Source organism: Eptatretus burgeri, chromosome 17, assembly GCF_056783735.1.
Source record: "Eptatretus burgeri isolate ZD-2024b chromosome 17, Ebu_testis_v1, whole genome shotgun sequence".
Classification (NCBI taxonomy): domain Eukaryota; kingdom Metazoa; phylum Chordata; class Myxini; order Myxiniformes; family Myxinidae; genus Eptatretus; species Eptatretus burgeri.
Window position 1 is genome coordinate 11,962,077 of NC_140977.1, and position 12,707 is coordinate 11,974,783.

The window sequence follows — 12,707 nt, forward strand, 5'->3', positions numbered from 1 at the left end:
CACTGCCAAACATCGTATCCTCGTATCCGGCGGCCAATACTACAACTTCTTCCTCTGCACACATCAACAAAAGGGAGTCAAAACCACTCAATGGCATTGTCATCACAATCTCCATCATTATCATATCTTCCAACACAATCCTGGAAATACTGGACTGTATTCTCTCAATAGCTTTCTTCATCTCGGTTCAATTTTTCTTTTCTTTTGCCTTCAATTTCACATCTTCATTTTCTTCATCACAAACTCCCACTGGATTGGCATTAAAGGTTTTCACACAATTCATTTTAATGATCATCCAGGTGAACACACTGACTTTTATACGGATACATTAACACTCAAAACAGACTTCCACCAATTGGCAGATATGTTTGGTCTTGTCTGGATTCAAGTTCAGCAAAATATTCATTTGTTATAAATACGTGTGAGACAAAGACAAAATAGGACACAATGGAGGTGAAGGACGTGAAGTTCAGACACAGTTGGAGTAATTTGAAATTTAAGGAAAGAATCTTGACAACTTACGTTCCAACCGGTTCGATGGTTTCTTGTGAGGAGGTGGAGGAGGGAGTGAGCGCCTCTTCTGAGGGTCCTTTGGAAAAACAATAAAAATATGAAAGATTAAATATATTAATATATTTATCAGTTTGATGACTTGTTCAGGAAACGACAGAAGGAAATGCACTGATGGAACAGGGAATCAATGAAAAGGTGGATGAGGTGATCTAATCCAATCGAGGGAGACAAAGTTCTTGTTATTTATCCTGCGTGGAGATGACCATGCCAATCAGGTACCTTTCCACCAAAATTATAATTACAATTATCTCCACAATTAAGGATATTATTATTATTATTATTGTTAGACAATGAACAGCAATGTCTGTAAAAGACAAAACGCCAAAATTTATTTAAATTTAATGTCTTGATCTTGGTGTTGGTTGTGTCTGCACCCAGTGTGTTCACCCCAGAGTTACAATTCATCCACTGGAGGGTCTAGTTGGAGATTAAATCACGGCCATGTTAGAAACCTTGGTCGCCATCATCGTTCTGGGTAAAATTTACCATTGCACTGCGTGGCGCGCCATTCCACAACACACATCTGTAACGGAGTCCCACCAGGCACTCCTGGCCCATCTCAGATTTGAATCCAGATCCACATCTGAAAACAATCTCAAGCACCTGAAAGATGCTGGAAAGCTGCTCTTGCTACGGTTATACCAACCGAAGGAGGAGAAACAATGGAATTTCCTTTTATAAGTGAGTCGTCGTGGAGCCATCTGATTTGTATGTGCTGAATGTGGAACACACAGTCCAGTTGGTGAATCTAAGCCTTCGGTTCACCCCAAGTGCCCCAAAGTATTGAACAGTGCTCACCTGTTGAAGTTCCTGTGTATGTTGTGGTCCCTGAACATCGTGCTGCTTCTGCTGTTGCAGCTGCCTGTGCTCACAATGAGGCTTCTGCTTTTCCTTCAGCCCCTCAACAATGTGTTGTTTGTGTTGTTGGTGTTGCAGTGAGTCATCACGGTGAGGATTCAGTTGCTGCTGGAGGACAACACTGTACCGTTTCTGCTGCTGCAGTTCGTCATGATGTTGAGGCTCCAATTTGGGTGGCAGCCAATCGACAACGTTCTGGTTCTGTTGGAACCTTCCTTCACGGTGAGGTTTCTGACGCATTCTGAGGGGCGTCACTTCAATTTCCACCCTCTTGTTCACCGCGTGCCTCTGCTGCTTCTGTTGTTTTTTTAAGAAGACCTTTTCCTTTTTTTTCAGCAGCTGTCCCTCTTCTTCCTGTTTCTTCGGATTCAATTTCCAAAGAGCATTTTGCACAGTTGGTTCGTCCAAATCCTTAAACGGTTTGTTGAGGACCTGATCAATGACCGTGTGTTCTTCTTTTCCAGGACTGATCTCAACTTCCTCCCTTTTCCACTCCTTTACCTGATTACTTTGCTTCTCCTTTTCATTTCCTGAGCGACGTTTCCGTACAAGAAGCTTTGTTTTCTCACCTGGAGTGTTTGTAGGATTCCCCCCGACAAACACCTGGGAATTTTCTCCCTGAAAATGTGCTTGGCGTTTTGCTCGTTTGCGTCCTTCGTAATTCCGTATCCCGAACAGTTCTTTTCCTTTCCTCTCCTGTTCGTTTTTATCACAATGCTTCACTTCATGTTTATCTTTCTGCAGTTCTTCTTGTCGTTTCTTCCGTTCTTCTTCCTTCTTTTGCCATAAATCTTTTTTCAATTTGAGTTCCTTGTCCTTTTCCTTCAACTTCTGTTGTCTTTCCTTCACTAATTTCTCTCTTCGTTTCAGGTTTCCTTCGTTTTTCAGCAACTTGTTCTTTCCTTCCTTCGGTTTTTCTTTCTCTGTGAGCAAAACCTTCTCTCGATCTTTTCGATCTTCTTCCTGTTCTTTGTAACCAAAGTCTTGGTTTCCCGTCATATCCATTTCTCCTTCAATCTGCTGAACTTCCTCCATCTCAACGTGTTCGTTTTCCTGATCCTGAAGCTCCTTAACCAATGGAAGTTGGGATTTTAATTCTTCCTTTGGTTTTCTTTTTCCACCACATTGTAAACTGTAAGATAAAAACAAACATACTCAGTTCAAGCTAAAATGAAGTTCTTCATAACATGTGAAGTATTGAATGCATGGTTTTATAAAACATCAACACACATGATACATGAGAGTAGCAATACCATCAGACACGTGATCCGGAGCGTGCACATGTAACTTAAACAAGGTTCAAAGGATGGGTGTGGAACGATGAACCCAAAACATAAAAACAAGTAAATATTTATCATCATCATCATCATCATCATCATCATCATCAGATTCCTTTAACCTCCTTTTCTCCTATTTTTACGAGGTTTGTCCATTGATGGAACATCTCCATTTACATCTTTCTCCAAACCCAATCTTTTTCATCTCCTTGTTCACACGTTCCTGCCATGTTTCCCATCTCCCTCAATTCCATCTTTCCTGTCCTTGGCACATCCTTGTTTGTTGGGATTCCTCTTAACTCTCTCCATTTATTCCAAGATAATTTTATCCTCGTCCTTCCAGCCATTGCTGCTCTTTCGTTGACGTCCAACTTGTCTCCTAAATATCAAATGTTTCATCATTTCATTTCCACTCCCAATCCCACATCTTCCTGTATTACACTGTGATCAACCTGTGTCATTCCTTTGAAACATTCCTTGTATTTAAACCAACCAGATTCAAACTACCCTTCACACTACTACAGTTACTGTGGCACTACCTTCACACTACAACAGAGCACTGAATCGAGTTTGCCCCCAAAAACACCTTTGTCATATCGATCACATGACCGTCCACTCGACACTTTTGTTGTTTTCTTTACCATTAATCATAAACTTGGTCTTGGTAGTTATAATTGGGGAAACACTTTCACCGAGGAACAAAAACAAGGAGATGTCTTTGTGAAGACTTAAAATCATGTAAGAAGAAGAAAACCCAATCTGATCTCCTTTGAAATGTTCAAACCTTATGGTGAGTGTTTAACGGTTCCCATGATCTGGTTCCCCCTGCTCTCACTGGACCAGACATTCGTTTATCAGAATTGATTATTTGTAAGAATTCAATGTGAACTTGTTTCTAATCTCTGAGCTATCTTGTCCCTTTGGATGAACACATTTTTATCGTGATGAAAGTCACTCGTGTTCCTCACCAGTGAATGCAGCACTTCTTTTTGTGACATGTCTTTCTGAACCAACGTGATGGTTCACGTGAAATGACACCGACGAACAATAGCAACGCAATCGCTACGACGACAATGTCAAGAACACTGTCCATCATTCCCTGATCCCCAGGATCATTCTGGAAAATCTGTGGACATGGACAAGGGCAGGGACAGGAGAAGTGTTCATTACATTTTTTAAAAAACAACAAAAAACCTCATCCAAACAGTTTTGTGATCTATAGTAATAGATGTGTGTGTGTCAGTGTGCGTGTGTGTGTGTGTGTGTGTGTGTGTGTGTGTGTGTGTGTGTGTTTGTGTATGTATGTGTGTCAGTGCATGTTTGTGTGTCAGTATGTGTCTGTGTGTGTGTGTGTGTGTGTGTGTCAGTGTGTGTCCTCCATTACTCCAAAAACATAAAGCCAAGCAGCTTGAATATTTGTACGTATACCAAGAAAACTGCAATGAAGTGCACGACTGAAAATTGGGTGTTGGGGTTAATTAAAACACCCCTTTGAAGATAATTAACGGACTTATTTAATTATATCCTTTATCAGGCGAATCCTCGGCCACCTCGCTCTCGGGGGTCTTAAGGCTCATCCTGGGTTGCCCCACTGGGGTTTGAAGCCGCCATGAAATTTCGGCCTGCTTAATCATACCCTGACTTGGAACAGGCCACAACAAATTGTGAACAACAACGTTTGTTTTTTCACTTTCATCATTCATATTATCAAATGCCTGTTCATCACAGCTCCGAATCGCTGGGTACATTGCAATCATTATATTTATACGCTAAGCCATATTTTGTGAACGTATCTCCTTCGAAACTGCCGAACGGATTGTCGCCACTTTCTGCATGCGGGTGCTCTGTGGTCTAATGAACAGCATGGGCTATGTGAGATCGTGCCAAACAGAGAGGTTTGGGATTTTTTGGCGATTTTCTAATATTCACATTTGTTTGCATGGTGACGTGTGACGTCACCGCTGAGAGGCGTAATGACGTCATGACATCATCGGTCATTTGCTGACATCATTACATTTGTCGTTGACAGACCGTCTCCGCCGAGAGGTGTAATGCCACTCCTAGAAATTGGTGTCTGCAATGTAAAACCCTCTTCTGCACGTGCTGACTACCTCAGAAGGTGAATATGACACACAAAAAATGCAACAAGAAACATTGTATTTAAAGAAATTCGATAAATCACATTGTGAACACTGGATATATTGACGTCCTAACGAACCCTCACTTTCGAAACTTCGCGCAGAGCGTGGGTTTGGCTCGTGCTTATAAATGCCCGGAGACGCCAGTGTTCATGGCTGTATTTAATTTCCGCACATGCCATAACCTCGAGTATCTGTTAAACTCAGCTGAAATTCAAAATTTTAACTCTAAAATTACACTAAGCAGCAGTTCTGATGCTAAGAACATGTTCATTTGTCCAATTCAGACATATTTGATAGTTCCGGTGTCTCTGGGAGGTGTATGTTTAACATGACGGTTCGGTGACCAAGCTAGGTGTTCCTCATCATCCGTTTGGATGGAGTGCTTAAGCCACTTGGCAGGCATTCTACAATATTCACACTGTCACTTAATATCGTGTATCGATTGTCTTGAACAATGTTCAGGGTCCACTCACCTGTGATGGCCCCGCGTTGTTTTGTGGTCACTTTGGCATCGATATATACCAATAATAATAAAAATGGACAGTCAGCTTGATTTGTTCTCTGAAAGAATGGGATGAAAATCTGACCGTTCCATGATGAAGCACTACCCCGATGGATTATAGTGGAATCTGATTACATTGTGAATCAAACTCAGATCAGTGAAAACAAAATGGCCCTCACACCGACCCTGGAAGAACATGAAAATAATTTCCTGTTTAACCACCTGAACAAGTCCCAATTTGTGTCCTTTTATCTGAACTTTTGTTGAGCAAGTTATCTTGAGCTTACAACCTCCACTTACCTCCTGGGGTGGTCGAGATATTCTACTACTGAGGACGAGCAAGTCCGTAAAGAGAATCCACATCTCTGGTGCACGCTAACCCACCAACTGGTGATTCAACGCTCTGATTTTCATTGTTTGACGTCACAATGAACAGTGACCACGCCCCCTACTTATGTCACCTTTTCTGTTGTTCTCGTTGGAATTCCCATTGTTAATTGTCACCACGAACAACCGATGCTCAACTTTGACCACGCCCACTATTTTACATCATTTATTGTCTTTAATTATTAAACTATTTCCAGGGTATCTCTAAAGTACAGGAAAGGGCAATAAAGTTCAATTTAACAATTAAGGGAAATTACTGCGAGTTTATCAATCAGGCAGGAAATACAATTTAAATTCTCTTTACCACCACCATCACAACCACTCCAATCACCACAACCACAATCACTATCACCACCACTCTCACAACAACCATCACTCAAATAACCAAACACCACCACCATCAGCGTTTCGTTGATCCCTCACCTGAACCACACCACCACCACCACCACCACACTACACAACACCACCACCACACCACATCTGATGTTATATTCAGAACAAGAAAGTTGTTTTGGTAAAACGTTTTACATTTCAATCACACTTGTTACATTCACCATCACACCTTTGTTGTCGAATCCAAAACAAGAGAAGTTTCACCTGGAATAACCACCTGTTCACTCTCCCATCCCACCACAAAAAGGTATTTCACAATCTCCCAACAAAACAACTCTTATTATGTTCATTGTCTCCCTTTCCTGATTACATCATCATTTACAATCTCCACTTACCTCCTGGGGTGGTCGGGATGCTCCATTACCAAGGACTAGTAAGATCGAGATGAAGAACAACATCTCTGATGATCTCTAACCCTCGAACTGACGAGCTGCTGGTTCAACGATCTGCTTTCCGTTGGTCTATTGTCTGTGACGTCACAGTGAACCGTGGCCACGCCCCCTACTACACGTCATACTTTTTAATATCTCAGTAAACTCATTATTTTGTGAAAGTAAACTCACCGAGTTTGTTAAACTTATTACTCGAACATCATGAACAAAGAGAGGGAAAAGTGTCGAAAAGTTTATAAAAGTGCCTCCTCTCCTTCTTCTTCCTCTTCTTCTTCTTCCTCTTCTTCATCTTATGAACTGAAACTCCATCATTTTCTGAGAAATATTCCACTGGATTAAAATATCATTTTACGATCTTTTATTACACGTTGTGACAATGTGACAACGTTGTGACAATGTGACAATTTAGGTCTTTGTTTATTACTTAAAAATCAATATGATCAGATTAAAAATAAATTATTTATTGTTTCTGATTGTGTGGACCTTTAAAATAAAGTAAATAATGTTGGAGGATGCTGAATTACTATATTATTCCCACCAGGGTCAGGATGGTCATGATGGTCAGGATGGTCAGGATGGTCAGGATGGTCAGTGAACATCCGAGTTCGTGGTGATTCACACCGACTCGCCCAACATGGTGAGTTTGGAGACAAACTCGAAGACCTTTTCCATGACTTTTTTCATCCCTGGGATCGATGATGACTCAGTTATCCACAAACTTCTTCTTGAATCGAACCCCGATCTGTAGAAAGTGATAGAAACATCTCCTGAGTGAATGGAGACAACCGAGAGCGGACGTGTCATCTCTATCAAGTCAAAGGTTATTCACCATAAACCATCTTTGAACAAGGTAACCCTTGGTTACAATGAAGTAGAAGTGTCGTCACAAGCCACCAAATTCACCCCCACTTGCTGATGCTTCTGGATGTGCCCTAGAAGTCTGGTGTAACTCGTTGGCATTGCGGTGGTAATCATCAAGCTTCCCTGTGTTGATACAGTAACTATACCTGTGACACCTGTAGTGAGTGAGGACATTTGAAAATGCCGTTGTCCTCAATCCAAGTCGAAGAACCTGTCTTCAGGTTGTCACATTGGCGTGCGCCCTGATGCAGTGGACAATAGATCACAAATTGGAAGTACATTGGACACAGGTTGTAGCCGAAATACAGGTAAGGAACCAAGAGATCCGATGCTCCATTTGTGGTTTAGGTCACAATTGATAAGATCCTGGTGAATATGGAAGTTGATCCTGGTGAATACAGTGCACCTCTTCTGGTCGTACACCGTTTCATCTGGATCCCCCCCTCTGGAAGCCACCAATCCTGATTTTTCTCTCGTGGCGTGCATGTTGCGACCATTTACTGCCATTTGTTCCCAACCGCAGCTTCCAGTTCCCCTCAAGGTTTTCATATCCACTGTTGTCGGGGTGAAATACAAAGTTGCCACAATTGTTGCACAAAAGCTGGCTCGGGGGCACCCAGGAGGGCTAAAGCTTTAGGACTATCATCCCTACTGTGGGGGTGGTGCGGTTGCAGGCAGTGATCTGGAGCCCATGTGCTTTGTATCACTGCAGGTTCGTGGTATATAGGAGCAAACTTCTCTGCTGATGGCATGGAAATATTCATCCTTCTGTTGCATTACTGCCACCAAGGTCATGTCTCCTGCAATGTTCTCAGACTTTCACCAATACAAGCTCGAGCTGTTTTGGACATCAATGCTGCAGTCGAGAAACACCAGGTGATCCTCCCAAATCTGCTTGCTGCTCATGCTCTTACCAGGTGTGACACAGTTGCTTCCTCATTTGGCCTTGGTAAAGGTGTTGGATTCAAAATTATGTGGACTGAAAAATACAAACTTGATCTCTTGGGTATGATTGATGGAGATGCACCTTTCTCAGATGTTATAGCTCAAGCTAGTAAATTCATGTTATCCTGTTGTGGTCAAGTCAACTGCATATCATTCACAGAGGCCCAACAGCAAGCATGGTCATTCAAAGATGGCAAAAGCAAGGCTAGTGTACCAAACGTTTGTTCACTCTGACCCACAAGTAAAGCATTCAATGAGAATGTGGCTTGCGCTCACCTACAAGTTGCTATTTGGCTTCATTCAGGTCAGGGTAGGTATGGGAGCATGTGCCGGAACAATGCGTCGCTGCGTCTGCATTCCGCCGGTACTCCAGGGGTCTCTGTCTGGTAATCCCCCAGGCAAATTCTTGGTCCACCCCCAGCTCCTTGAGATGCCGAACAAGCTGCTGCCGCCACGAGGCACGTTGTCAGCCTGCTGGCTTCCTCCACTCGCGTGGGTCTCTCGCTGAGAGATTCTGGTTGGCAGGATCAGCGTCATGAAAATGAACCACATGTCCATGCAGCCGCAGCTGACGCTCACAGACAAAACAGGTAAAAGCAACCACTCGTTGGACATAAAGTCTGACCAGCGGTAGCCAAGGATTCTCTCAAGAGACCTGGTAATGAAGGAGTTAAGTCTCCGTCTCAGATCCCTGGTCAGAGTACAAGTCTCACATCTGCAGAGCAAGATTGAAAGCACCAAGGACTTAAAGACTCAGACTTTCGTCTTCCTGCTTTGGCACCGACAGTGCCACACCCCACAATGCAGGGAATCCATGACACCCCAGGCCGTTCCCAAATGTCTGTTGACATCTGGCTCACAACCTGTGGAAACATGAATATCACCAAGAATCTCTCCATGACCTCAATGTCCTCACCATAAACAGGTGCAGACAAGATAGCAGCATCCAAGATGTTATAGAAAGCATGGATCTTAGTTTTGACCCAGGAAACACATAATCTCAGCATCTCCAACTCCTTATTCAGTGCCCGGAGGGGCCCTCTAAAGATATCCAGTGTCTCCACAAAGACTTTATCATTTGCAAAATCAAGGTCAGAGATTTTGACATTCCCAAACCATGCACCGCAGCTTGATCTCTGTGACATCCTCCCCAGAATCCAGTCGATACAAGTGCTGAAAAGTGTGAGGACCAGGACACACTCCTGACGAACTCCAGTAACAACTCGAAATACATCAGAGATGGAACCACCATATTTCACAGCACTCTCAGTACCAGACTATAGTTCAGAAATCAGATTGATTAGTTTTGGTGGCACCCCACGAAGAATGAGAGTCCTCCAGAGGGTATCCTGATTCACTGAATCAAATGCTTTGCGGAGATAAACACATAACAGGCTGCTCGCAGCCCCTGCTGAAACTCTTGTCTGTATTCAGGGAGAACAAGGAGCAAGGATACGCTCAATTGTTGACCTCTTTGGTGTAAAGACCAGATGCTCGTGCTCAAGCAGATCGTGGTGAACCCGATGAAGAATTGGCTGAGCAAAGACCTTGCCCGGCACTGAGAGCATCACCACCCCTCGGTAGCTGTTGCAGTCTTGGCGATCACCCTTCTCGTCCCAGAGAGGGACAAGAAGGCCCCTCTTACAGTCAGTTGCGATGATGCCTGTGTTCCAGACAGAGAACAGAACTGTATGCAACGACGTGAGTGCAGCATTTCGAGCAGCCTTGAGAAGTTCAGCTTGGATGGCACAGATCATAGAAGCTTTACCCCCAATCAACCGGTTCACCGCAGCCCATGTTTCCACAAACAAAGGAGGGTCACAGTTGATTGGTGGGTCGGCAAAAGGAATAGTAACACCCCTGACATCCAAATCAATAGCTGGTGGGTCAGCCAAGTTCAGACACTCAAAGTAACTGGCCCAGGAGGCCTTCATTTTGGACTCTGATGTCAAAAGCCCACCACCCTACACTCCAACTGCAGTACACCGAGGGATGGGATAGCAGGAACGCAATGTACAAATTCTTCTGAAAGATGGATGCGAATCACATGACCACAGGTGATGCTCTACCCCTTTCCAGATTCTTCACCCATAGGCCTCCTTGTCCACCCTCAGCGCACCTATAGTTTTATGCCTCAACTCCCTAAAGAGCTCAGCTCTGCCAATAAGCCTGGCCCTGCAACTCTGGTCAATGGAATCCAGTGTCCCTTGGGAGACAAAGTTCTTCTTTGCCTGTTGGTGCGTTCCAAGACATTCACAGGCAACATCAAGGACGGTAGTATTCAAGGCACTCCACAACTCAGGATACCCAAAAACACGCAGACCAACCAAATCCCCACTCAGCCTGTTCGCAAACTCCTCAGCTACCCTCTTATCCAGGAGCTTGTCAACATCCAGCCGAGGCTGGGATGGTACCATTCCCCTGGATTTGAGCTGCAACTTCAGAGTTGCTACAAGAAGTCTGTGGTTAGTGTTGAAGAACTGAACACTCCGGTAGACCCTGCAGTTCTGGATCAGCCTCCAGCGATCATCAACGAGCACATGGTCAATCTCCATTGCCACACCACCAGCGTTGGAATACCAAGTCCAGCGATGAGCCTGTAGGTGCTGAAACCATTAACCAGCCACCCGAAGTCCACAAATTCTTGCAAAGTCAAGGAACTTAGTGCTATTCTGGTTCACAATTCCAGATCCATAGGGACAAACGCATGTCTCATCACCATCCCTATCAATGCCAGTCGATGCATTGAAATCCCTGAAGACAAGAAGGGTATCTCATCTGGGGCACTGATCAACCACAACTCGAGCGTGGAATTGAATGACTCCTGCACGTGGAGATCACTCGCCTCAGTCCGAGCATGTGCAGAGACCAGGGAAATGACACCCAAGAAGTGAGGAATCCTCAGTCTCACGATATGCCCGTTGACCGGTGTTACTCAATTGTCATGGGAGTCAGCTTATTGGACACAGCTACAGGAACTCCTTGGGTGTGGTAACCATCAGAGTGACCAGACCAGTCGTAGGTGTAACCAGCCGCCATGATCTTAGCACTATCCGGTCTCCAAACCTCAGAGATTGTTGGAATGCTGATGTTGAAACACTGGAGCTCAGATGATAACAGAGACAAGTGATCATCCTTTCTTAGGGACAGGGCATTCTATTAGTTTGTTTGAAGTTGACACACAGAGAAAGAATTATGGCTTACACAAAATGCACCTCATTTTTTTTCGACAACATATCCAAGATGGTCGACCGGTGGCCATTTTGTTACTTAAATGTGTCCCCAACCATTTCTCAGACATGCATGGTCCGATTTTGTTCAAGCTTGGCACAAGCGCAGTACATGATGGCTTACACGTGCCTCTCACTTTATTTTTCAATCTGATCAAAGATGGCCTCTCCCTTTAACTACATACAGCAAAACCACTAAAACAACAGGGGCAATGACATTTTACGTCTTTTTGTACTTGTTAAATAATGATTGGATCTTGATAAAGATAATCATTAAGCTCTCGTTGTCCCAGTTTGATGTAAAAAAAAAAAGATTCCAAGATGAGCTGAAGTTTCTCGTTTGGGGTTTTATCAGGAATTCCTGTCCGGTTTTCGTTTTAAAAACATAACTCCCAAGTGTTTTTTTAACAAGAACATTCAATCTGTGGTGAATATACAGAGTGGAATTGTTAAATTAACTCCTATCAAAGATTGTGTGAGTGCACGGTTTTCCCTCGCATGCTGTTGTTCAACTCTTGAATGGTGTGTTGTTGTATTACACAGTACAGTACTGTGTGCTCTGAACTAAGATCTCTTTGGTGAGGATGAACTCTATAGGAATCAAACTATCCAATTGGTCCATGAGCAGCGTGAATGGAGGAAAAGTGGCTGGTCCAGAAGGTTCTCCCGGAGACCGCAGGCACAACATTGGTCCACCCGAGGTGATTGTGGACGAGGTATGCACTGTTCGCTCCAGTCTAGTTCTCGTTTCATCGTTGGATCTATGCTATTGTGATTCCCATGTAGGATCCGTGCTGTGCACAATATTAGAATCCCACAATGTCTGGTGCTGGTCTTGAACTGCAATTGAATTGCAGTCAAAATTGAGGCCTTAAGAGCATTGTAACCTCAAGCCAGGAGACATATTCCCAAGAATTGTCTCTCCCACCAGTGGGAAGATGTTGGGCTCTCTATTTACACAACCGTACATCTGGTCTTGCTCATCCTGCCTTCTCCTAACTTCTATCAGAATCCCCTTTTGAGATAACCCCAGCCACACTGTGTTCAGCGACATAAAGAATTAGAAATTGAAAAAAAAACAAACTCTCATCTCACTTATTGTACAATGTCGAAAACCTTTCAGAGATAATCTGGTTTGTGGAAGAACA

The 12,707-nt window shown here is 43.7% G+C and overlaps 1 protein-coding gene across 4 annotated transcripts in view; it reads right to left on the reverse strand.

Annotated features, from left to right (window-relative positions):
* The window catches only part of LOC147009325 (uncharacterized), a 7,820-nt gene extending 1,207 nt beyond the window's left edge, over positions 1 to 6,613 (reverse strand). For 3 of the 4 annotated variants that reach the window (XM_085861986.1, XM_085861987.1, XM_085861984.1), the window contains exons 1-5: positions 6,467 to 6,613; positions 3,677 to 3,834; positions 1,372 to 2,563; positions 523 to 589; positions 1 to 54 (exon numbers count right to left, since the gene is read on the reverse strand). The exon at positions 1 to 54 is cut by the window's left edge. In XM_085861986.1, the coding sequence (XP_085718112.1) occupies positions 1 to 54; positions 523 to 589; positions 1,372 to 2,563; positions 3,677 to 3,834; positions 6,467 to 6,529 (1,534 nt within the window). In that variant the 5' untranslated portion in view covers positions 6,530 to 6,613. Of the gene's footprint in view, positions 55 to 522; positions 590 to 1,371; positions 2,564 to 3,676; positions 3,835 to 5,651; positions 6,089 to 6,466 lie in introns of those variants that run through there. The other variant, XM_085861985.1, reaches the window with a different exon arrangement.
* Between the last annotated feature and the right edge of the window lie 6,094 nt (positions 6,614 to 12,707).